Source organism: Leucoraja erinacea, chromosome 33 (assembly GCF_028641065.1).
Source record: "Leucoraja erinacea ecotype New England chromosome 33, Leri_hhj_1, whole genome shotgun sequence".
NCBI classification, from domain to species: domain Eukaryota; kingdom Metazoa; phylum Chordata; class Chondrichthyes; order Rajiformes; family Rajidae; genus Leucoraja; species Leucoraja erinaceus.
In genome coordinates, this window is record NC_073409.1 from 16,762,477 (window position 1) to 16,789,825 (window position 27,349).

The following is a 27,349-nucleotide window of genomic DNA, read 5'->3' on the forward strand; positions in this document are numbered from 1 at the left end:
AGGCTTATGCCCACCGAGTCCGCACTGACCAGCGATCACCCAGTACACTAGCACTCTCCTACATACTAGGGACAATTTACAATTTGACCAAAGCCAATTCACCTACAAACCCACGTGTCTTTGGAGTGTGTGAGGAAGCCGGAGCACCCGGAGAAAACCTACGCAGACATTAGGAGAACATACAACCTCCGTACAGACAGCACCCGAGGTTAGGACCCCGGATCCTGGCGCTGTAAGGCAGGAACTCTACCGCTGCGCCACAGTGCTGCCCCTGATCTTTTATATGCCAACATAGGCATCGGGGAAGAAAGGTGCAATCAAATTCCCTGACCCAACTCCCAATGTGCCTGTTCCCAACTTCACATCTCCTGGCATTTGGGGGAAAACAGTGAAAGAATTAAAGGCCGTGCTCCAATCTACACAAACAAAGGACAAAGAGCGAGTCTTTGCCAAGACTTAGCTGTTTACTTTGTAGACTCCAAATGACTGCTCTAGACTAAAGTCAATTTTAGTGTTTAGAGTTGCACTAGCAATTTCAAAGTTATTTTTTTTCCAGGAACATAGTCCCAGATTGTCCTCAGGATGGATTGAGCGTTGCCAGCATGGATCAATACTATCAATGTTCCATCACAGTCGCAACCTTCATCTCCATCCAGCTGCGTTGCATTCTCTGGATGCACGCGAGCAGAATTCCTGCAATACTTCAAGGATACTTCACCGGCTGCAAAACATGTTGAGCTTCCCTGAAAGGAATACTAAGAGGCATTATGGAAACACCCAGAGCAAAATACCTCCGCTTCTCTTAATCCAAAATAAAAGTCAAAATACGGGGACTAGACGGGTCAGATAGCATCTGTAAGGAGAGCAATGGAGTTGAGCAGTTCAAGCCCAAGCCTTTTCCTCAGATCCTGCCGGTGCCTTCACAGAAACTGGGTTGCTGCCTTACAGCGCCAGAGTCCCAGGTTCGATTCTGACCTCGGATGCTGTCTGTACAGAGTGACCATATGCGTTTTCCCCGGGTGCTCCGGTTTCCTCCCACCTTGCAGTTTTGTTGGCTAATTGGCTTCTGTAAATTGTCCCTAATGTGTGCGATAGAACTAGTGTACGGGAATCACTGCTCGCGTGGACCCATTGAACTGAAGGGATTGTTTCGAGCTCTATCTCTAAACTAAACTGAGGAGTAAAGATCATTTTTTTCATTCAAGGATGATTACAATGTTCTGAACAACAACGCGATCTTCTTCAATATTTTGGCAGGAACAAGACGAGGCAGCACCAGTGTTCACTCGGCCTTCCACTGGATATATCAGTTGATCCATTGGGAACAATCAGCATGCAGAAGGAATGGTTTTCAAAGATAAACCAATCACTATTATTCATGTGCAACCTCATAACTCGACTTCAACACAATGCTGTAAATGAGCACTTCCCACTAAACAGCCTGGCCACTCAACAAGACCCCAAGTGTGTGTCAGGAGTACATTCCAACAAGACCTTTGGGTTGCGGTTGGTTCAGGTCTTGCTGTCAGCCCAGATGAATACCACGTCCAGTGTGACCCTTGGTCTGCATCATCCCATTACACTATTCCAATGTCCATTCCCTCCACGTTCCCATCAAATCCTCCACTCACCTGCGCACTCACCAATTAGCCTACCAACCCCGCCAACTTTGGGACAAGAGAGGAAACTCCTTGGGTAGCATGGTGGCGTAGTGGTAGAATTGCTGCCTTACAGCACCGGAGACTCTGGTTCGATTCTGACTACGGGTGCTGCCTGTATGGAGTTTGTATGTTCTCCCCGGGTGCTCCGGTTTCTTCCCACACTCCAAGGACGTACAGATTCGTAGGTTAATTGGCTTCTGTAAAAATTGTAAATTGTCCCTAGTGTGTAGGATAGTGCTAGCTTGTATGGGTTGATCGCTGGTCAGCGCAACCTCGGTGGGCATGTTTCCGCAGTGTATCTCTAAACTGAACTAAACCAGAGCACCCAGAGAAAACCCTGAGTGGTTACAGGGAGAACGAGCAAACTCCACACCAGTAGCACTGGAGATGAAGGATTGAACCAGGATCTCTGGCTTAGTACCTGTGTCACTGCCATTCTGCAGAGAAAGGAAGTCAATTTGGAGAAATTGAGCTCGGATGCATTTAATTATTTGCTCAAACAGATTAAGAGCACGTTTGAGATCGTGTTATTGGCAGAGAATGTCAGATTGGATCAGCTGTGGAAAATATTAGGTGCACTGGCTCAGATGGGTGTGGTTTGATGTAAGTATTTAAATTTTCATACCCAATCAGACTGTGAATATGGTTTGCATGTCACTTTAACTGGAAGGCGAAATGTGTTCTATTTGTGGAACCAAAATACTCGGTATGGTCTCTTTTTCAAAACATCATGTTCTATCATTGCTGGATGACTGGGGCAGCACGGTGGCACAGAGGTATAGTTGTTGCCTTACAGTGCCCAAGACCTGGGTTAGATACTGAGTACTTGACTGATCTCCAGTTTCCTCCCACAATCCAAAGACATACAGGTTTGGGCCTCCTCCACGGCCAGAGTGAGCAACACCGGAAATTGGAGGAACAGCACCTCATACTCCGCTTGGGGAGCCTGCATCCTGGTGGCATGAACATTGAATTCCCACTATTCTGTTAACCCTTGCTGTCTCCTTCCCTTCTTGCCTCAGTCCTCGGGCTCCTCCTCCTTTTTCCATTCTTTCTCCCTGCCCCCCCCCCCCCCCCCCCCCAATCAGTCTGAAGAAGGGTTTCGGCCCGAAACGTTGCCTATCTCCTTCGCTCCATAGATACTGCTGCACCCGCTGAGTTTTTCCCCAGCATTTTTGTGTACCTCAGGTTTGTTGGCTCATTGGCTAATATAAATTGTCCCTAGGATAGGCACAAAATTGAGTAAAAGCTGAGTCTCACGTTGCGAGTTGACACAAGAGGTACCCCGAGTGAAAGACTCGTGGTTGTGTACGAGATTGCAAGTGTATGATCAAGAGTTTAACCGAGTTCCCACGGGTATGACAAGTTTGCCGTTTACTTGTCATTTCTGCGATGTTCCAAGTTCGTCTCCCGAGTTACTCTTGAGCCAGTCCTGATTAAAGGTTTGTTTTAATAAGCAACAGTGTTATGTTTTAATAAGCAACAGTGTTAAAGAAGACCTCTCCATCCTGTGGCTTTGTTTTAAAGATAGAATTCAGCCCGGCTGCATCTATTGATGTGACCTACAAAGGGAAAATGCGCACCATCCAGTGCCAGAGCAGTTATACTTATGGTTTGTTTGAAACACACAGGTTTGATATGTTTTAATTGAATTTACTGCCATGTTTACACACTGCGGGGAGACGGGAGATTAAATCTTTGAATGTGGACGGATGTGCACATCAGATTGTTGTGAGACGGAGCTCAGAGTTCGCCTCCTGAGCTGCTTTGGTGCCCAGGCGTCAGTTGAGGTGGAGAGAGTTTGGCGGGGGGGCGTCATTAATCTGTCTGGGGTGACATGGCTCTTGGGTCAGGCTGGGATCATTCTCTGCGGGATGATCTTAGTGCGGTAATCTGTCTGGGGTGACAAGTGTAGGAAAGGTGTACTGACTGGGTGGGCAGACACTTTGGAAGTGATTGCCCACCAGCCTCAAAAGCCGCTGTGTCTCCCTGTCCCTGGGATAGCAGGGGGCGATCAAACAGCACAATACCCCCCTCCCCCTCCACGCCAACACGAAGGGCAACGATCCCAAGGCTTTAGCGTCAGGAACAGCGGGCAGGCGACAATCACCTGCCATAACGCGAGAGAGATCATGCACTGTTGTAGGTCTCCTTTGCACGTCGGTGTTTCTGTCTTTCTCCACTCATTGTTGGCCCTATCTGTCACCACCCCCAACTACACCCCTCTGCTTCCTGGCCATGTGTGTGACCCCTTCCCTCCCCTCTCCAGCTCCCCGCCCATTGCACCGGGCGTGGGGGCTTTGCACTGTCTTCACGTCGGCGATGCCAGCAGCTCAGTGCCAGTCGCCCTGGGGCAGTCGCTCCCTTCAGCTCCCGAGCTGCGCCCCCACATCTGACACCCGGGTTCCTCTGGAGTTGGAGCGGGGCTGGGCTGGAGTTGCTGTTGGCTGTGGGTCTCTGGGTTCTCCGGGCTTGCAGTGGGCCTGTTGGGCCTGGGGGTCAGTGTCCCGTTGGTCCTGACGTCTTCGGCCACCCCCCTGGACAGGAGCTGAGACTGGGAACTGTACCGCCCCTTGCCCCCTCCCTCTGCAACTGTAAACAACCCCACTCTCCTGCTCACCTAGTAAAGGAGACCTACAACAGTGCATGATCTTTCTCGCGTTATGGCAGGTGATTGTCGCTGGGAAACTGAAGGGAGCGACAATCTGCTGCTGCCTGCCCGCTGAGTTAAAGAGTTCCCACGGTAGACTCACGTTACACTAAGGTAAACGCACGGGCCACTACGTTCTTACAACGAGTTAAAATGTTTCAATTCTTAACCACAAGAGTAAAATTGACTCGTGGAAAACTTTAAACATGTTTGATTTTTTGCAAGAGTTGACAAGTTTCACGAGTACCTGCCATTAGCGCCACGAGTCTCTAAGTTGCGTCCACGAGTTCCGTACGTTAATCGTACGTTATTACCACGAGTTTTAACTCTGGGTACCTCTTGTGTCAACTCGCAACGTGAGACTCAGCTATAACTCAGCAGTACAGGAAACATCTCTGGAGAAGGAATGGGTGACGTTTTGGAACAAGACCCTTCTTCAGACTGAGAGTCAGGGGAGAGGGAAACTAGATATACACACGGGTAAAATGTGAAAATGACAGATCAAAGCAGACGATGATCAAGTAAATGTAGACTGGTTCAGTGTTGGCTGAGGGGAAGGCGACATCGAGGCATACAAACAGTAAAATTAATCAGGAGGACAGTGTCTTCAGTGTGTAGGATAGTGTTAGTGTGTAGGGTTCGCTGGTCGGTGTGGACTCGGTGGGTCGAAGGGCCTATTTCCATGCTGTATCTCTAAACTAAACTGGTGTACAGATGCTCAGTGCTCACCCAGTTTATGCTGACAAAGCCACACGCATCATTGTCAGATCAGACCGATGGATAGTGCACGCAATTAACTAGCACCCGGCAAGTCCTCTGGCAGTTTAATAAATGTAGATAGAGCCTTATTCCACATCTGTGCAGAGAGACACGGCTCAGAGAGAGTCCCTTGCCAATGAATCTACGTGTACCAGCAAGAGAGGGCCTTTGTGACAGGAACAATGTCTGTATATATCACATCAAGGTACTTTGGCTGAAGGATCTAATGCAGCCTTCAGTATCCATTTGGGAGAGGAAAAAAACCTAAAACAAATGGAAAACCTGAATTTCAATGGAATCTTACACTTCCTTTTTAAGATATCTCAAAGCCATTAACACCTAAAGAAGCACTTTTGTAACATTGAAACTGTTCCCTTGGACTAGAGTGGAGAGATATTTTTGTGATAATATGAAAAATGGGCACAACGTCAAAACTGACACTTCAACTCAATGTTGGCCCTCGGAGTAACATGGTAGATTTTTGTTTTGAAGTGACAATATTAATTGTGTCCAGTGGCATACATGGGCAACGGATAAGGATACAAGGAGCCACAAGGAACTGGAAGTACTGGAATCTTGAGCAAAACACACAGAGCTGGCAGAACTCAACAAGTCAGGCAACATCTAAGAAAGGAAAGGAGAGGCAACATTTTGAAGAAGGGTCCTGACCCACTACGTCACCTATACATTCCTTCCACAGATGCTGCCTGATCCTCTGAGTCACTGCAGCACTTTGTTTTTAGTGTAATAAAGTGCTTGTCATAAATGAACAGGCCAGTTTGCAACTTTGGAAATTAATATTAATCAAACTGATACTATTTAATTTTGGTTGATATAAAAATGAGTACTCATCTTAATCGTTCCTGCTTAAAGCTGTAGTGTCTTGCATTTTGCACAAAAGGTACAGGAAAAGCATTGACCCATGTAGTGGCCCACCGAGGCCATGCTGACCAGTGTTCCCCATACACTAAGTTAATTGACTTAGTTAATGTAAATAAATTGTGCAGACCAATTTCCCTCGGGGGATGAATAAAGTTCTATTGTATAGTACCGTGTGTAGGATAGTGCTAATATGTGGGGATCGCTGGTCGGTGCGGACTCAGTGGGCCGAAGGGCCTGTTTCCGCGCTGTATCTCCAGAATAAACTAAACAAAACCAGCACTAGGGACAATTTACAATCTTTACCGAAGCCAATGAACCTACAAACTTGTACGTCTTTGAAGTGTGGGAGAGAAATTGGAAAACTCATGCGTTCATGGGGAGACAGTACAAACAATGTACAGACGGCACCTGTAGTCAAGATCGAACCTGCATCTCTGGTGCTGTAAGGCAGCAATTCTATCACTGCGCCACCGTGCCACCCCAAGTGTGTTCTAGAATTTCATGCTGAAAATCCAAGGAGACAATGTAGATACAAGACCATTCACCTCAGCAATCCTATCCCTCTCCCCAAATAATCTTCCTTATCACCACCTAAAACCCGAACTATTTTTATGTAAACATACGTCGATAATGGAAATAACAGGCAATACAAGGAACTAGTTTACACAAAACAAACGCCCTGATTTTTAGCGTCATGTTTCACAAAAACAAAAGATATCTTTAAATCTCAGTTAATGAAAAGAATAAGTTTGTGGACTGCTTTTCCTCTGATTTAGCTTTAGCCATTTGCACAAGAAGCTCTCCACAGAAAGAGATCCTCCAAGCAGCACATGAATCAATGCCAGTACCAACTGTAGAATACAGTGCCCTCCATAATGTTTGGGACAAAGACCCATCATTTATTTATTTGCCTCTGTACTTCACAATTTGAAATTTGTAATAGAAAAAAAATCACATGTGGTTAAAGTGCACATTGTCAGATTTTATTAAAGGGTATTTTTATACATTTTGGTTTCACCATTTGGAAATTACAGCTGTGTTTATACATAGTCCCCCCCATTTCAGGACACCGTAATGTTTGACACACATGGCTTCACGGGCGTTTGTAATTGCTCACGTGTGTTTAATTGCCGCCTTAATGCAGGTATAAGAGAGCTCTCAGCACCTAGTCCTTCTTCCAGTCTTTCCATCACCTTTGCAAACTTGACCAAAGTTGTGCCAATGAAAGTCAAAGAAGCCATTATGAGACTGAGAAACAAGAATAAATCTGTTAGAGACATCAGCTAAACCTTAGGCTTACCAAAATCAACTGTTTGGAACATCATTAAGAAGAAAGAGAGCACTGGTGAGCTTACTAATCGCAAAGTGACTGGCAGATCTCCACAGCTGATGATCTCCACAGCTGATGACAGAAGAATTCTCTCTAAAATAAAGAAAAAAACCCAAACACCTGTCCGACAGATCAGAAACACTCTTCAGGAGTCGGGTGTGGATTTGTCAATGACCACTGTCCGCAGAAGACTTCATGAACAGAAATACAGAGTCTATACTGCAAGATGCAAACCACTGGTTAGCCGCAAACGTAGGATGGCCAGGTTACAGTTTGCCAAGAAGTACTTAAAAGAGCAACCACAGTTCTGGAAAAAGGTCTTGTGGACAGATGAGACGAAGATTAACTTGTATCAGAGTGATGGCAAGAACAAAGTATGGAGGAGAGAAGGAACTACCCAAGATCAAAAACATATCACCTCATCTGTGAAACACGGTGGTGGGGGTGTTATGGCCTGAGCATGTAGAGCTCACGTATCATTGATGATACAAGTGCTGATGGTCGTAGCATAATGAATTCTGAAGTGTATCGACACAATCTATCTGCTCAAGTTCAAGCAAATGCCTCAAAACTCATTGGCCGGCGGTTCATTCTACAGCAAGACAATGATCCCAAACATACTGCTAAAGCAACAAAGGAGTTTTTCAAAGCTAAAACATGGTTGATTCTTGAGTGGCCATCAATCACCCGATCTGAAACCAATTTTATATGCTGAAGAGAAAACTGAAGGGGACTACCCCCCAAAACAAGTTAAAGATGGCTGCAAAACAGGCCTGGCAGATCATCACCAGAGATGACACCCAGCAACTGGTGATGTCCATGAATCGCAGACTTCAAGCAGTCATGGCATGCAAAGGATATGCAACTAAATACAAAACATGATTACTTTCATTTACCTGACATTGCTGTGTCCCAAACATTATGGTGCCCTGTAATGGGGGGGACTATATATAAACACTGCTGTAATTCTACATGGTGAAACCAAAATGTATGAAAATGGCCTTTATTAAAATCTGACAATGTACACTTTAACCACATACAATTTTTTTTTCTTTTACAAATCTAAAATTGTGGAGCACAGAGGCAAATAAATAAATGATGGGTCTTTGTCCCAAACATTATGGAGGGCACTGTGTGTTCAATGGAGCTGAACAAAGACAAGGGAGTGATTTCTGGACATAGGCAGGATTCAGCCTTCCAGGCAGAGAGGTTGCCTTGAGCAATGTTGTTTTAAAGAAAAAGGCTGACGAGAGGCGGCAACTGTAGTAATTAATCGGCAGTTGGGTTTCATGGCGATTGTGGAATGGAGTGCAGTGGGTTGTGTGGAGCGCTGCAATAGATACAAGGGGCAGCTTTGTTCAACGTTTCTAAAGGGATGTTCATCACAGCATCCAACAACCCGCTCTCCAATTCTGAACTTACCGAACAGCACAGAAGCATTTCCGGATGAATGCTTAAACAAATACCCACACACTGCACGGTTGCAGGCCCATTTATGTGGGGGCATTTCAATAATTCCACATTACTCATTAGCTAATCTGTACAAAACCAAGCAGATTTGTTGAACAATTGAATGCCTTGTGGGGAAAATACTGATGCAATATTTAAGGTTAATGAACACCAAATGAAGGGAACGGGTTGATTAACTTGCTTGACAATGCACAGAGCTGATGTGGAGGAGAAGGAACTTGGTTTGGACAAAAAAAAAAAAAACAGGAGCAACATCACTGCACTTTCTTGCCAATTTCAAATAATTTCTACAGACAAGGTGCAGAGAGACCATATTCAGTCTAGAGGGCCCCAACCCATCCTTCTAAAGCCAAGTGGGTGACACTCTGTGCCCTGAGCATCCATTACCTGCTGCTTTAATTCACCACCCCATTCTGACCTGCCTGTCCGTGGCCTCTTGCTGATTTATAACAGGTGCCAATGCTAACTGGGAGAGCAACATCTCCCTTTTCATATTGGCAGGTTGCAGCTTGCTGGACTTAACATTACATTCTCCAATTCAGATAGCTCGCTAGTTCTTTGTTTTTAATCAAAGCGGGTCATGTTTGTCTGTCATCCCTTCTCTTCCTTTCATTTCTATAGCCTGGCCTCTTGGACATGTCCCAGAAGACCAGACAGTACAACATGAAACAGACTGCACAGTGGTAGCGATAGACGACACAGATCAGGGAACTCCCCTTCGACTGCCATATTATTTTATCACACTCATTGCCTCCTGACCCACCTTCTCCTCTACCTGGACCAACTTGTTTCTTTCTCTCTGTCTCATATTTTAAAACCGCAACCAATAACAATAACAACTAGCTTGTCAGCCAGCCCAGGGTCTTCACATTGTTATGTGCAGTAAATTTGCTCTGAGCTATTTACCTATGTGCCTCTATCCCACCCACCCACAGTGATGTCAGTCAATTTACTACAAAAGAAACCTAACCCAACATCATATATAGCGTGCGGAACCATGTACAGGTCATTTCCCAAAGCATAGTCATTTGCTGAAGTTGCTGGATCTTTGAGTATAGAAACACAGCATGGAAACAGGCCCTTTGGCCCAACAAATCCATGCCGACCATGTGATCAGCCATTCACACTAGTTCTATGTTATCCCACTTCCTCATTCAATCCCGGCACACTAGGAGCAATTTACGGAGGCCATTTAACCCACAAACCTGCACGTCTTTGGGATGTGGGAGGAAAAAAACAGTCACAGGGAGAACATGCAAACTCCACACTGACAGCATCAGAGGTCAGGATCAAACATTCTGTTAATAATCAAAATACAATCAAAATTCTTAAGCAGTTTTGATTGAGTTGATTAAGGAGGGAATTCACACACTGGTTTTTCCTTCACCCTGGTGGGGTAAATCGATATCTTTTAACCAGTTGCATAGGAAAACAAAAATGCCATTGTTAATTTTACAAAATAATATGTTATGATTCATAAACATTAACTCAAGGAGTACTGAGTTTTTTTTTGGTTTGCTTGTGCAGGGAACAAAAGCAGTACTGTTAGGAATAAGCAATCAATCACTAACATCTTTGCTGCAAAATCAATTTTCCCTTTTCAGAATGAAAATTAACCCTGCTCTTCAGTCCAGAGCCCACTTGGTCGTGCAAAATTCTGCTGCCCATTTACCAACTTGCATAAAAATTCCCCACTGCCCTCATCAAGTCTCTTCCGCCGACCTCATCTACTGCACTTCAGATTCAGATTCAGATTCAGATTCAATTTTAATTGTCATTGTCAGTGTACAGTACAGAGACAACGAAATGCACTTGGTGCTTCCGATGTGGCCTCCTCTACATCGGTAGGACTGAGCACAGACTAGGCGACTCTTTTGCAACCCACCTGTTCTCAAAAGGTTGTCAAAATTAACAATCAAAGTGGGAGCCAGTGCAAATGGAAAATAATCAGTTAAACTTTATTTTCTTAAATCCCAGTGGCCATGGTCTATTAACTCGCAAGTAATATTCACTATTTAAAAATACAGCTTGCACAAAGATTGTGACAGGTGGCTGTCGTCTGTCCAGAAGACCATGACTGCCCTAATACGTGGGCTGTTTGATTAAAGGTGCCCCGTGTAACCTCCTGAAGCCTTCAGTGTGTGGTTGCTAACTTGTTGAAATGAGCTTCCCACGAGGTCACTTGGGTTTCAGTAAAATATGTTGGTATCAGAAAATCAACATCAAATGCTGATGATATGAAGCAATTGCAAACAGCTTTCATAGGTGTTAACCGTACTGTTAAAATACTATCACCTCATTATGTCAACATAGCGTGGCCCAGAATACATTTGTTCATAAGCAGACAGTTTCTTCAAAAAAATATTCTGCTCAAGTGTTCTTTATTGTGATTTGGAGCACAATCTTAAAGCTGCAATTGATTCAATAGACAGTAGACAATAGGAGCAGGAGTAGACCATTCACTGTGATCATGGCTGATCATCCACAATCAGTACCCCAATTCCTGCCTTCTCCCCATATCCCTTGACTCCGCTATCTTTAAGAGCTCTATCTAACTCTCGCTTGAAAACATCCAAAGAATTGGCCTCCTGAGGCAAAGAATTCCACAGATTTACAACCTTCTGTGTGAAAACGTTTTTCCTCATCTCCGTTCTAAATAGCTTACCCCTTATTCTTAAACTGTGGCCCCTGGTTCTGGACTCCCCCAACATCGGGAGAATGTTTCCTGCCTCTAGCGTGTCCAAACCCTTAATAATCTTATTTTTCAATAATATCCCCACTCATCCTTCTAAATTACAGAGTATACAAGCCCAGCCGCTCCATTCTGTCAACATATGGCATTCCCGCCATCCCGGGAATTAACCTTGTGAACCTACGCTGCACTCCCTGAATAGCAAGAATGTCCTTCCTCAAATTTGGAGACCAAAACTGCACACAATACTCCAAGTGTGGTCTCACTAGGGCCCTGTACAACTGCAGAAGGACCTCTTTGCTCCTATACTCAACTCCTCTTGTTATGAAGGCCAACATGCCATTCGTTTTCTTCGCTGCCTGCTCTACCTGCATGCTTACTTTCACTGATTGATGAACAAGGACCCCCAGATCTTGTTCATGTCATTAACTGGCTTTTCTTTTCAAAAAAAAAAAAATTACAAATACATTCATTCAGATTGTCAAAAAATTGTCAAATTAATAATAGAAAATATCAGGTGTGTTTTTCCTAACCTGGACTGTGCCTTAAGAAAATTATCTGGACTGCCAAAAACTGCAGTGAAGTCCAAGCTTATTGATGATAAGAATTCTGTTTCGGAGCAATTGTCCAGAATGCTGAGGAATGCCCTTGGTCTGAAGAAGGGTCCCACACAAATATCGCCTGTCCATTCCCTCCACAGTTGCTGTCTGACCCACTGAGTTCCACTGTAGCCCTTTGTTTTGGCCAGAATACTAACGTGATGCTGATATTCCAAACACTGCATTGGTATCAATGAAAAACAAGTTTTGAACTACTTATAATTGGATTGCATTTCATATCATAACAGAGTGCTGGCAATATGCCACAAGTCTAGCCACATCTCCAACAGTTTATGTTTGCACTTTTATTTGCATTTTCATAAACTAGTCTCCATGCCTTCATAAACTCCTTGATCTTGCGCTGCTCCAATGTTGCGCAGAGACTCTCGGACTGATTAACTTGCCAATCCTGTTTGGAACAATAACGCTGGCAGGATTCCAAGCATCAGAGGCTGTGCAGTGGATACAGGGTTCACTCTGGAGATTTGCAAGGCTACATTCCCACGTTATATACGACTTGGTTGTTGGGAAAAGTTGGAATAAAGAGATAAATTTCAAAATTTCCCAATGGCACTAAAGGATGTCAGCCGAACAGTGAGGATTGTATCAATCACATGTAGGCAGTCGAGCAGAATGGGAGATATGGAAATGGATTTAAAGTTGGAAATTGAAATATATTTGCAGAGTTAAGAGTACAAGAAATGCAAGAACACAAGAGTGTGTTAGCGAGCATCTCAGCCAGCCCTGCCATTGAGGACCATGCTCCAGGCCACTACCCCTCTTCTGTACCAGTTCCACACAGCCCTTAGTTCCTCTGTAGAACACATGCCACAATGACATTTTTGTGCCAAACTTGATAGCAAGTTAAACAGATCTCATCTGCCTGTACGTGGTACATACACCGTTAATTCCCTGCACTTCCATATACCTATCTAACAGCCTCTTAAACTATCATATTTGCCTTCTCCACCACCACTCCATGGGTAAAAGACCTGCCCCACACATCTCCATTAAACTTTCCACTTCTCACCTTATAGCTATGCCGTCAAGTGTTGGCCATTTCCACCCTATAATTTAAAAAATATCTACGTACAATCTCTTTAAATACTTCCAGTGATCCAGCCTTCAGATCCATCTAGGAGAGCGAATTCCAGAGATTCACTATCCTCTAAATGGAAATCCTTGTGCCCCTCAGTTTTTAAATATCTGCTTCTTTACATCTCCTTGCTTGAGACTCTCCCATTAATGGAATGGTCACAACCATGGTATAAGCCTTTAGATATCAAGGGCCAAGCCAAGAAGATGGATTTGGGGAGCAGGATGGCACAGACCTTCACTAATGGTGCAGCAGTTGTGGGGATGAATGGCCGTTGTTTTTATACATGTGTAGATCACTGAATCGTGCTGAGACCTTACCTTGCAGGTTGATGTCTGGCCCCAGGACATTCCACTTGGAAGGCAGCACCAAATGTTGCACCTTTAAGGTCAGATCTTTATCGAGCAGAGTCACGTCGGCGGAGGACATGCGGAAGTTGTCCATGATCCTGATGGCGTTGAGTGCCTCTTGGGAGCCAGCACTGCTCACCAGGAACCGTGCCATATCGTAGGTGGGATCTTGCACGTACTGGAAATTCTCTTCCGCCACCACAGAAACAGGAACCCCTTCCTTCGAGGCGTACAGCAAAACTTTCACCATCTCACAACAGTTGTGTGCTGTGGAGAAGAAAGAAAAACACACATTATTGGCTACGAAGTTCAGCCTGGTTGCATTGAATCTAACTTAGTCATAGTCATACAGTATGGAAACAGGCCCTTCAGCCCATCTTGCCCACATCGACCACTAGTCCCGTCTACACTAGTCCCATATGGCTGCGTTTAGCCCATATTCTTCTAAACCTATCCAATCCATGTACCTGTCTAAATGTTTCTTAAACATTGCGATAGTACCTGTCTCAACTACCTCCTCCGGCACCTCCTTGCATACACCCACCACCCTTTGTGTAAAAGAATTACCCCTCAGTTTTCTATTAAACCTTTTCCCACTCACCTTAAACCTATGTCCTCTGGTTCTGGGCAAAAGACTGTGCACTGACCCAATCTAATCCTCTCATGATCTTGTAAATATCTATAAGATCACCCTCATCATCTTGCGCTTCTCGCCTGCTCAACCTCTGCCTATAGCTCAGGCCGTCGGGTCCTGGCAACATCCTCGTAAAGTCAATGTTCACGTTCTGGAAATCAGGAATCATTGCATCATCTGTGACTAAAATTTCATTCCCAGGATCTTATACGTCCATTGGTCATTTCTTTCCATTTTTCAACCCTTTCATGAGTGCCAGAATTTAGAACCAGTAGATCCAAGTGAAGCGTTTATCCTTTACTTTCTATCCTTTCATTCCTAACAATATTAATAGACCTCAGTGCTTCACCAACATAGCTAAAGCAACATCATGACAAGAGAAACAACCAGGAAACATTCTGTGTTTGCCCTCATTGGCTATCTTCAGCATCGTTGATGAGGCTGTTACTTCGCACTTGAAGAGATGCTGCACAGTTCCATCGAACTGGGTTTGATCCTGACCTCGAGTTGTTTGCAAAATTCTCCCTTGACTGTATTGGCATCCACCTCGTGCTCTAGTTTCCTTCCACCTCCTAAAGACGTGTTGGTTAATAGGTTGTGTAAGAAAGAACTGCAGATGCTGGTTTAAATCGAAGGTGGACACAAAATGCTGGAGTAACTCAGTGGATGAGGCAACATCTCTGGAGAAGGGGAATGGGCGACTTCTCGGGTCGAGACCCTTCTTCAGTCTGAAGAAGGGTCTTAAGAAGGAGCCAAATCGTCGCCCATTCTTTCTCTCCAGAGATGCTGCCTCACCCGCTGTGTTACTCCAGCATTTTGTGTCTACCTTGGTTAATAGGTTCCTGTACATAAGATGGACAGCAGGAGAATAGATTACTGGTAAATTAATAGGAAGGACCAGCAGGCTGTGTGGCCAGAAGGAAGGACTGGTGCGCCGTGGCCTGTAGAGGGAGCTGCTGAGTTGGCCCCCAGTGACCAGCGAACCCAGGGGATCAGCGACGGCGGATGCAAGAACAAGGTCCGGTGAGAGAGTGAACCGAGGTCTTGTCTTCCCCGCCCTCAAAGCGGCTGCATGGCTGGGCGAGGAGCGGGACGACAGTTCGCTGGATGATCCGGGCGGAGGCGACGGCTGGAGGCCTTGCAGCAGCCTGGGGATCGCCTGGATCGGACACTGCTCCTAGAGACAGAGCGAGCGGACCGGACTGGACTTTGCAAATGGCGCCTAAACCTGGCAACTCTTGCATGCAGCCTCAGTGGACCATTTGTATACACTTTGTACTAATCGGGGATTGTGCTTAGTATAGGTATGGTAATACTTTATCAAAATGCATGCAAGAAAAGAACTTCACTGTACATGTGATAAAAAAGAATCACTGAAGAGGATGGGATTGCTGAAAGTTGGCATATGTTCCATGAGCAGAATGGATTCTCATTATGCCTTGAGAAATCAGAGAAGTGTCCACCAACATTAAGTGGAGCTAGATTCCCCGATGATGGAACAGGATTAAGCAGCTTGGCACCTCAAGCCATCCCAGCATTCAACAACATTTATAGCTGATCTGTCCAAGACAGCAATTTATTTGCCAGTTCTCTGGCACACAATTCCCTAATCTTTCCAAAAAAAATTATGTGCTTCTTTAAATGTCCCCAAATGATCTTGCCTCCACAAACCTCCATATTCACCACTCTCTGCAAGAAGTTCCTAAGCCCCTCAATGCTACATGACTGACCCGACTCTCCTAACTTTGTCCCGAATTGAAATTTCCATACAAATATAACACAACCCTCAACCCTTATAGCGCGAGAGACCCAGGTTCGATGCGGACTATGGGTGTTGACTGTGTGGAGTTTGTGCATTCTCCCCGTGACCAAGTGGGTTTTCCCCAGGTGCTCAGATTTCCTCGCACATTTCAAAAGACGTACAGGTTTTTAGGTTAATTGGTTTTGGTAAATATTGTAAATTATCCCTAGCATCTCTAGGGGAAAATATTTAATAGGAATCTGAGGAGTAACTTTCTCACACAAAGGGTGGTGGATGAATGGAACGAGCTGCCAGAGGAGGTAGTTGAGGCAGGGACTATCCCAACATTTAAGAAGCAGTTAGACAGGTACATGGATAGGACAGGTTTGGAGGGATATGGACCAAATTCTGGCAGGTGGGACTAATGCAGCTGGGGCATGTTGGCCAGTGTGGGGAAATTGGGCCAAAGGGCCTGTTTCCACACTGTATCAAGTCAAGTCAAGTTAGTTTATTGTCATGTTTCCCAGATAGGACAATGAAATTCTTACTTTGCTTCAGCACAACAGAATATAGTAGGCATGACTACAGATCACTCTAGGAGTCTAGTGTATAGGATAGTGCTGGTGTATGGCTATCGCTAGTCAGCGCTCCCTTGTTGGGCCGAAGGGCCTGTTTCCACTCTGTATCTCTAAACTAAATACTAATGCCCCTGTCCCACTTAGAAAACCTGAACGGAAACCTCTGGAGACTTTGCACCCCACCCAAGGTTTCCGTGCGGTTCCCGGAGGTTGCAGGTGGTTGCCGGAGGTTGCAGGTAGTGAAAGCAGGTAGGGAGACTGACAAAAACCTACGGGAACCGCACGGAAACCTTGCGTGGGGAGAAAAGTCTCCAGAGGTTTCCGTTCAGGTTTCCTAATTGGGACAGGGGCATAAACCTTGACATCTACCCCATTGTGTCCTCAACAGGACTTCTATGTTTTAATTAGATCTCACGTCTACTAATGGCAACAGGTTTTCCAACTCAAAATAAATTAATCAAACACGTGTTTCTTTCCTTACAGCAGCAGATGGCTGCAAGGTCGTCAGACGGGCCTGAAATGGTTTTCAATGCAGGTTGAATAACACCAGAACACGACCGGATGCAATGTCGAAGTCCGTGATATCAGCCTGATCGTTCCAGAATTATTTTTAACTTTTGTTTTCGAAAACTGCTATTAAATTATTAAGCTTTGGGTAGGGTTTGGATTTGTGCTCATGGAATCAATAGTTCAGGGAACAAGTTATAGTTCAGTATCTTAACCACCATCATAGCCAGTCAACCAATTCCAGGCAAACCAACAAAATCTGCCAACGGAGTCTGAAGAAAGGTCTCGACCTGAAACACCACCCATTCCTTCTCTCCAGAGATGCTGCCTGTCCCGCTGAGTTAACTCCAGCATATCTTTGGTTAACTCCCGCTGAGTTAAACCAGCACCTACAGTTGCTTCCTGCACACAACATAATAATAAGGTGCTTTTGACCAATTAGTATCTTTTGGATATTTTACTGTTACCACACCTGGATTTAATTTATTAATTCATGTGAAGAATACTTTAAAAATATGTAAACCATAAATCTATGCCCTCTAATTTTAAACTCCCCAACCTTGGAGAAAGACAGGGACCTTGCCTATACCCCTCATGATTTTATATACTTCTATATGTTCAGTCCCCAATCTCCTAGGCAACAATGAATACAGGCCCAGCCTCTCCTTGTAGCCCAAACCCTCATGTCGCAGTAACAGCCTTGTGAATCCTTTCCTACCCTTACTAGTTAAATACCTTTTATACTACATCTGAACTGCACCAAATATGGGCTCACCAACAACTTACATGATGTCCCAATTGCTGTACCCAACCAAAAACACAACCTTCACCACCTTCCACATGCAACATCACTTTTCTGGAACCAAGGACACTGCACCCTCATTCTCGCTGTTCCGCAACATTCACCAAAGCCCTACTAACTGTACAACTACAGGGAGGAAAGCGGATGTCAGGACGAAAATGGCCACAGAGCAGCTCACGACAGGTACATACATGAGGTCCGGGCGCTGATTGCTGATCAGCTTCTTCCATCGCCAGAGCCGGGAGTGTGAAGATTTTTACGTTTGCATTGTAGGCCCACTGATGGTAGGGAATAGTTGACTGACACAATACCTACAATCCCAGGGATACTGACACCTTGCTGAACTATAAGGCCAAAAAGACCAACCCATCCAAAATGTGATCAACTGGGAAGACTCATCCACTTGCTACTGGTCGGACTGAGAGGGGCATTTACCGAGACTGCAAACCCAATGGTTGCCCATTTAGAACATAGAACACCACAGGAACAGACCATTCGGCCCATAATGTGTCGAACATGGAACACGAATGCAAAGATAAACTAATCTCCTCTGCCTGCATGTGATCCAGATCCCTCCATTCCCTGCATATCCATGTGGCCACCTAAAAGCCATTTGTACACCACTATCATATCTGCCTCCACCACCACCCCTGGCAGCATGTACCAAGCACCCACCACTCTCTGCTATACAAAACTTGCCCTGCACATTTACATTCAACTGTGCCCCTCTTACCTAAAGCTACAGTATGTCGTCTAGTCTTTAACATTTCTACATGGGACATTGATTGTCTACTCAATCTATGCCTCTCATAATTTAGTACAATATTCTACCAGAAGCCATGCACGATATCAGCACGGACTCAATGGGTTGAATGGCCTGTTTCCGCGCTGTATCTCTAAAGTCTTAAAAGGTCAATGAACCAACCGTTCGACAACTTCAGCACGTGGGAGGAAAGCAAAGTACCTTTGGAGCGGGATGTGGCGGAAACTCAAGGGGTCACAGGAGGAACATGCAAACTCCACATAGACAGAATCAAAGCCCACTCACTGGATCTGAGACAACCTGGGCTCCATGCCAGAGGCTACGTAACCAGCGAAACCATATTCCAGGATGAAGTTGGTATCACTCAGAAACAAGTTAAAATTTAATGACAACAAATGTATTAAAAATAGAACCAAAAGAACAGAAAGATAAATTTAATTAGTCAAAGTTGAGTGGACTAGCAATGCTCTGGTGAATACACTTGCTGTTTAAACAATTCCCAACTGACTGCCAGGGGGTGAGTTGCTAAGCAAAGCAGAGTCGCTTTCCAACTGGGAAAGAACTGAAATCACAAACAGGTCTTCTGCGACACTGCTGCTGGTGTTACTGTTCAACACACGGGACAACAAGGCACACAGACCGCACACTCTCTATTCAGAGGCCTGCTACCATAAGCAGTGGCAGGGGGAGATAGGTAGGGAAGAGAGGAAGGACTCTTCCATTTTGTGTAACTACCAGCACGAGAAACATGGCGACTCGTGTACTGCCTTTGTGAGGTCTGCTGGATGATTTTACCCGGTTGTATGCAAAACAAAGGTACATGCGATGATAGAGTTTCATTGAATTGGAAATAAATGATGGGTACAAGGCAGAGAGTCTCAAGTTCAGTTTAGTTTATTGTCACGTGTACCGAGGTACAGTGACAAGCTTTTGTGTCGTGCTAACCAGTCAGCAGAAAGACAATACATGATTACAATCGATCCATTTACAGTGTATAGTTACATGATATGGGGAAAGGGGAGAACAGAGCGAGGGTGGTGGGCAAATGGTGCAAAGGAAGAAGATGGCATGCAACCCCAGGCGGGTGGGTAATAGCGAGGGGCTAGAGTGCTCAGGTCCATCCGCAAGTGCGGAGGGAAGTATGGAACATTTGTGGGAGACGGAGGCAACTGTTTAGCGGTGGTCAGGCCTCCAGGAGGCAAGTGAAAGCTGCCACAAGTAAATGAGGCAGATGGAGGTGGTTGGGTACTTTCCTCATATCCCTTTGGTCACTCTAACTCTCTAAATATATTGACTCAATGACCTTGTTTACTTATCAACACTTCAACCTTGAACTTGCTGTAGAGAGTAAAAACACAAAGTGCTGGAAGAACTCAACGTGTCAGGCAGCATCTGTGGAGGGAATGGAAAGATGATGCTCCCATTTCAGAATCTTCTTCAGCCTAATGTATCGGGTCAGGTCACATCTTCGGATTCTAATATTACCTTAGAGATAATCCCTTTGTGCTCTCTCTCTTTCTCTCTCTCTCTCAACACAGTTCTCAACACAAAGCACAAACTTTCTCCAACCACAGATTGGAATTAGCATCGATTTATTATTGTCGCATGTACTGAGATACAATGAGAAGCTTTGTTTGCTTGTTACCCAGTCAAATCATACTCTCCCTGGGTGCAATCAAGCAAGGCATAAGTACAGCAGGTACTTCAAAGAAAATGAACCAGAGTGCAGAATGTATACAGACACTCCCCGATTTACAAAAGGGTTAAATAAACCAGGTTTTAAATGGGGGCAGATGGAGGTGGTTGGGGGTGGCAATCACAGGAGCAAGGGATGAACAGGAAAATACTGACATTCCTGATACCGAGGCCCATTTAGAAACATAGAAACATAGAAAATAGGCACAGGAGTAGGCCATTCGGCCCTTCGAGCCTGCACCGCCATTCAATATGATCATGGCTGATCATCCAACTCAGTATCCTGTACCTGCCTTCTCTCCCTTTAGCCACAAGGGCCACATCTAACACATTCATATGAAATTACTTAAAAAAATCTGTGATAATAACCCAACTAAAAAGAAAATTGACATTGGCTACAACATCGATCTGCATTTCTGCAATATAACAGATTAGAGGTTTCTTCATATATATTTCTCTGAATTAGTAATCATTTACTGAACAGCTATGTGTATAAGAAGGAACTGCAGATACTGGAAAATCGAAGGTAGACAAAAGCGCTGGTGAAACTCAGCGGGTGCAGCAGCATCTATGGAGTGAAGGAAATAGGCAACGTTTCGGGCCGAAACATTGCCTATTTCCTTCCCTCCATAGATGCTGCTGCACCCGCTGAGTTTCTCCAGCACTTTTGTCTGCTGAACAACCATTGGGTAATTAATTTTTATTTTTTTTAAAGCATGCGTGCTTCGGGAGTATTAACAATTCCCAGGATGAATCTGCAGCAAGACACTGGATACGGCTGAATCTTTCAATTCAAATGCCAAGCAGGCAGATGAAAGGAAAAGCCTCAAACTGGGATTTGGATCCCTCTGATTTGTGTTTGGGTGGGTGGGTGTGGATTGGGCAGGAGATCTGATTCTCGTCAAGTGAATGGAAATTTTGCAACGCTAAATACCGAGACAGAAATGTACTTGACTTTGAATGTCTTTCATGAGCTCAAGATGTCTCAAAATTGCATTCGCAGTATAATTTCTGTAGTGCTGTAGGAAACATGGGAGTCAACTTGTGTACATTAAACACTGACGCGCAGCAATGAAATAATGGCAATTCACTGACTTTATTAGTTAGTGTATCAGGTGACGGGCTCGAGGGCAAGACGCATCACAGCAAACAAAGGCAATTTACTCAGAAAACAGTCTAGTCAAAGTACGGAGGGAAGGCGAGGTGTAACAGCTACACTCCCACCAAAGTCAAAGCAATCAGTGAGTAAAGGAGGCCAGTTACAGGTAAAATGCACAAAAGCAATCGATCTTGCTCAGTCGTAATGCCATTCACCTTGGAATTACCCAATTATATCCACGTTGGCAAGTTAAATAGTCAATGCGAAATGCAGCACAATTGCGAAAGAATATTTAAAACATTATGACAATAATGTTACGGGCAACCTCTGCCTGTTTGGGTTACCGAAAATCATTTACAAAATTCACAATCGTGACATAAAAATCGATGGTCAAGAACATTAAGGTGATCAAGAGCATTAAGACTACATGTCACCATCATCTTGCCTGAGCTGGACTTTCCTGGCTTTACCTTGCGCTAAAAGTTATTCCCTTATCATGTATCTATACACTGTAAACGGATTGATTGTAATCATGTATTGACTTTCCGCTGGCTGGTTAGTACGCAACAAACGCTTTTCACTGTGCCTCAGTATGTGTGACAATAAACTAAACCGAGCTTCTTTTATCCTCAGCATCATTACCCTGGAAACCACACCTGCATCATAGATATGCCACTGTGCATTCTCTCCATCCAGTCAAACACACAACCAAGTACATGCTCTGAGATTCTCGTCTGCGCGCAATGAAAGCAAACACTATTTCCTGTGATCATTTCACGCAATTACTGAAAGATCCACTCCAGCAAACTGGAGAATTCTCCTGGATACCGTAGATCACTAACCTAAACGTAAACCAATTTCTTTTGGATAAACTGCATAAAATGAATTTGGATAGGGAAGATGTACGTTGGAATAAATCAAATCTGCCCGGTTAATTAACGCTGCCTTCTTCAAAATCAAATACTTTTGTAACTGTTAGAAAAATACATTTGCAGAATATTAATCAGGGTTTCATTTAAAAAATATTATTATTCAATTGGATACATTTAGAGATAATCTTGATTTTAAATTACTCAAGAAGTCAATCATCCCATGACCCTTTGGAATAATTTTCGGATTGTTTGACAGAAGAGGTTACGAGTGCTTCCCTATCCCCAAAGGAACAGAGATACAGAAGATTGAAAGTGTGCACCAGCAGACTCAAGAACAACTTCTTCCCCTCACCATGCTTATGAAAGTTCCTTTGTTAAACTAGGGTGCTGCCCACTTCTCTTTGTTGCAGGCATTGGACTTTGCCTCTGAAACTATTGTGATAATGTTGAGAACTATATTCTGCACACTATACCTTCCCCTTTGCTCTACCTATTGTACTTGAGTTTGGTCTGATTGTATTTATGTATCATATTAACTGACTTAATCGGATAGCCTGCAAAACAAAGCCTTTCACTGTACTTCAGTGCACATAACAATAATGAACATATACCTCAACTCTCAACCCAATCTGCTGGAACGTGCGATAAGACATAAATGCTGGAGTAACTTAGTGGGTCAGACAGCAACTCTGGAGAAAAGGAATAGGTGATGTTGTGGGCTGAGATACTTCAATTTACTCCGCATCTGCAGTTCCTTCCTGCAGGAACATGTGTTCATCTTTGTCCCGCCCCCTCCCCTGACATCAGTCTGAAGGAGGGTCTCGACCCGAAACGCCACCCACTCATTCTCTCTAGAGATGCTGCCTGGCCCGCTGAGTTGCTCCAGCATTGTGTCTACGGAACATGTGGGGAACTGTGCCTACCAGGAACCAAGGAACAGCTTCCACAACAGTAAAAAAAACTCAACCAGAACCCTGATTTGCTACACAAGTGATGGGTGTGACAGATGATGACATGTTGAATATCAAAGTCCTTTCCATGACAACCCACAGTACTGACATCCCAGTCAATGATCAGATGTTGCTGCTGTAAGTGCTATTTAGACGTAAAGATAGATCTGACTTCCATTGACAGCAGAATCAATGCTGAGATACCAGTCAATGGTGCAGTTGTTCAATTTTGCTGTGTTTATTCAATTTTATACATAGTGATTTTCCATCAAGCTTTCTTCCTGTGCCTGATTGTACCGCTGCCAATTATCCTGGTTCGTTTCATATTTCCTTTAACTTGGTTTATTTCTATCTACCCTTTCCAGAAGAATTCTCCTGTTGATTGCTATATATCTTTCAGCAATCTCCCAAACGTTGACAACAGCACTCATTTGCCAGGGCGTCGGGTTCCAGGAGCAGATCCCTCAGGGCCACACGGCACAATGCATCCAGATGCTCGACAGTTTGTTTGGCAAAGTATGATGAGATGACAGACTGATCAGACCAAACCACAGCCCAGCAGCCGTTTAACAAAACTGGTGACCGTGAGCTTGCAAACAATCATCTTTATCCCTTTCTTTGTGAGCATCTCACTGATAATTTAGAAAACTGGGAAAAGGCCAGACTGCCATGACTCCAATTTCAATAGACAATAAACAATAGACATTAGGTGCAGGAGTAGGCTAATCAGCCCCAATCATGGCTAATCAGCCCCAATCAGTTCCTGCCTTCTCCTCATATCCCCTGACTCCACTATTTTTAAGAGCCCTATCTAGCTCTCTCTTGAAAGCATCCAGAGAACCTGCCTCCACCGCCCTCTGAAGCAGAGAATTCCACAGACTCACCACACTCTGTGAGAAAAAGTGTTTCCTCGTCTCCGTTCTAAATGGCTTACTCCTTATTCTTAAACTGTGGCCCCTGGTTCTGGACTCCCCCAACATCGGGAACATGTTTCCTGCCTCTAGCGTGTCCAAGCCATTAGCAATCTTTTCCATGCCATCGCCTAAGCAGGTTTAAAGAATGATCAGAGAAAGATTCTAAACTCTGTACAGCAGCAGACCAGGCATAAGACTATGTACTGATTAACAAAACACCTGTTTATTAAACACCAGTCTGAAGAAGGGTCTCGACCCGAAACATTACCTACAGTATTCCTTTTTCCCCCAGAGATGCTGCCTGACCCGCTGAGTTACTCCTGCCTTTTGTGTCTGTCTTTAGTTTAAACCAGCATCCGTAGTTCCTCCCTCCGCACCTGTTTATTAGGCAATCCTGGATGAATTAGTTCATAAATTTCTCTCTTTCAGATTGCAAAGAGTCGGCTTTTAAAGTCATTGATAGAAATTTATGAACTAATTCATACAAGATGGAACGCATGTAGTTAATTCAAAACACAAAGTGCTGGATTAACTCAGTGGGTCAGGCAGCATCTACGGAGGAAATGGATAGGTGGTGGGACGGGACCCTTAATGTCACCAGTGGGTCAAGCAGTGGAAGGAATGGATTTAACATCCCTCCCATTCTCATACTGACCCTTCTGCCCTGGGCCTCCTCCATGGTCACAGTGAGGCCCAACACAAATTGGAGGAACAGCACCTCATAATTTGCTTGGGCAGCTTACAAGCCAGCGGTATGAATATTAATTTCTCTAACTTCAAGTAACCCTTACTTTCCCACTCTCTCGGCCCCTTCCCCAACCTCGGTCTCCAACTAAATCTACGGCCCTGTTGATTAAATATTACTGATATTATGCCTCATTGTCACCTTCCTCTCAGCTAACTGTGAACCATTCTCTATGTCCTTAACATCATCTGCTTTGATTTGTCATTTTCAAACCTATATATTTAGACACCCACTAGCCTGACTCTCAGTCTGAAGAAGGGTCTCCACCCAAAACCTCACACATTCCTTCTCTCCAGAGATGCTGCCTGTCCCGCTGAGTTACTCCAGCATTTTGTGTCTATCTTCGTTGTTAAGGGTCCTGACATAAACTTTGCCTATCCATTCCTTCCACAGATGCTGCCTGCCCTGCTGAGTTACTCCAGCACTTTGTGTTTTGCTCAACATTCCAGCATCTGCAGATTCTTGTGTCTCTGTCTAAAACCGATTGTTGTTCCACTCCAAGCCAGCAGGGATCATAGCCCTTTGTGGGGCTTATCTTTTGATCTTAGGCAGACGCTATCTGGGTCAATATATGCAAGAGGCATGATTATTGAGATGTTGGGGAAAATAAATGCACTTCCTGAAGGATAAAACCAGCCTCCACCTTTTACGTTAAGATACAATGGCCAGATACTGTCAATGGGAGTCCATTAACAGCCAGCTTTCATGAAGGTCAAGGAAAGTTCAGCTTGCAAAAATTCCGCTCATTCTGTTCACTATAAAAACACAGACACTTTGCTTGGGGTGATTGACATTATTCAGTACAACAAAATAAACAGAACAAGACCAGGAGCTTCCCGGGCCAAAACTGTCAGAAATTAAAAATTAACCAAGCACCATTGCTCGAAAATACCTCATTCTCAAACTGTAAAAATCTTTAACTTGTGGTTGGTAGTTTGCTTAGTTCAGAGATACACCGCAGAAACAGGCCCTGTGGCTCACCATGCCGACCAGCGATCCCCGCACACTAACACTAACACTATCCCACACGCGCTCGGGTCAATTTACAGGAGCCAATTAACCTATAAACCTCTACAACTTTGGAGTGTGAGAGGAAACCGGAGATCCCGGAGAAAGCACGGGGAGAACGTGCAAACTCCATACAGACAGCATTCTCAGTCGGGATCGAACCTGGCGTGTGAGGTAGCAACTTTACCACTGCGCAACCGTGCCGCCCTCGACAGGTGTTCTTTGCTTTTATTTTAATCAAATGATCTTCTTGACATTGATCATGGTTTGTGGACAGTTAGAGCTGACCTTGGCTATCGGTAGGCAGCTCGGACTGAGGGCAAGCTAGGCCATTTGTGGGGGCAGTTAAGAGTTAACAACCAAACCACAGGTGTTTTGCATATCTCAGCAAGGACAGCAGGTTACTACCCCCTCGACAGCATCAGGAAACAAGACTTTGTTTAAATAATCCATTAGTTCATGGTCATCGATACCAAGAATATCAACACCAATTTATAACAGAAACAGGCCCTTCGGCCACTAAATCCATGTTGACCATCAATCTCATTCACACTTGTTCTGTTATCCCACCTTCATGTCCATAGCCTATACTCTAGGGGCAATTTACAGTCCAATCAACCTACATGCACACACGACTTTGTGATGTGGGAAGAAACTGTAGCACCTGGAGGAAACCCTCACGGTCACAGGGAGAACGTGCAAACTCCTCGCAGACAGCACCCAAAGTCAAGATCGAACCTGGGTCCCTGACGCTGTGAGGTAGTAGCTCTACCAGCTGCGCCACTGTGGTACCTTTCTGATGCAGATCTTTGTTGGCCACTTAAAATCCTTACTGTTCTTTTGTCCATGACCCATGGATCCTAGTTAATGAGATTGTCACCAGTGAAACAGATTCCCCTGAAGTACTTTTGTTAAAACTCTCGATTTTAAACACATCTGTCTTTGCTTCAAGGAGAATTATCCTGGTTCTTCCATATAAAGTCTCTGACACTTAGTACCAAGTTGGCAAACCTCCTCTGCATGCTCTCCAAAGTCAGGTCAGAGGAGCGGATGAAATAAAAAAAACCTCTTGCCAAGGACTAGCCAGTGATTTATAAAAGATGGCATGACTTCCTTGTTTAGTATTCAAGGCGGCCATTTATACGGTTATTTGTTATTTTTTAAATATGCTCCAGCAACCTGGCCCATCAGTTCAAAGATGATTATATGTGAATTGGCAGGACTTTTTTAAATTTTATTTATTCACAGGATTTGAACATTGGCCCAACCTGTCAGCATTTATTCTGAATTCCTGTATGGCTCCCAAATATAATGGTCCTCGGCACCATTTAAAGGCCACTCTGCTGGTGGCCTTGCTGAGGCAGTGTGATGTGTGGATGGAGTCAATGGATGGGAGGTTGGGTATGGGCAGGGTAATATCTAAGATTCAGAAATCTGTGAAGAAGTCTAAAGAAGGGACGCGACCCAAAGCGTCACCTATTCCTTCTCTCCAGAGATGGGGTCTGACCCACTGAGTTACGCCAGCATTTTGTGTCTATCTTGAACAAAATTT

At 44.5% G+C, this 27,349-nt stretch overlaps 1 protein-coding gene across 4 annotated transcripts in view; it reads right to left on the reverse strand.

Moving 5' to 3' along the window:
- Nucleotides 1-27,349, reverse strand: part of LOC129712758 (A-kinase anchor protein 13-like) — a 387,357-nt gene that overhangs the window by 231,352 nt on the left and 128,656 nt on the right. For all 4 annotated transcript variants that reach the window (XM_055661466.1, XM_055661468.1, XM_055661465.1 and 1 more), the window contains exon 5: nucleotides 13,460-13,756. In XM_055661466.1, coding sequence (XP_055517441.1) covers nucleotides 13,460-13,756 — 297 coding nt within the window. The remainder of the gene's footprint in view (nucleotides 1-13,459; nucleotides 13,757-27,349) is intronic.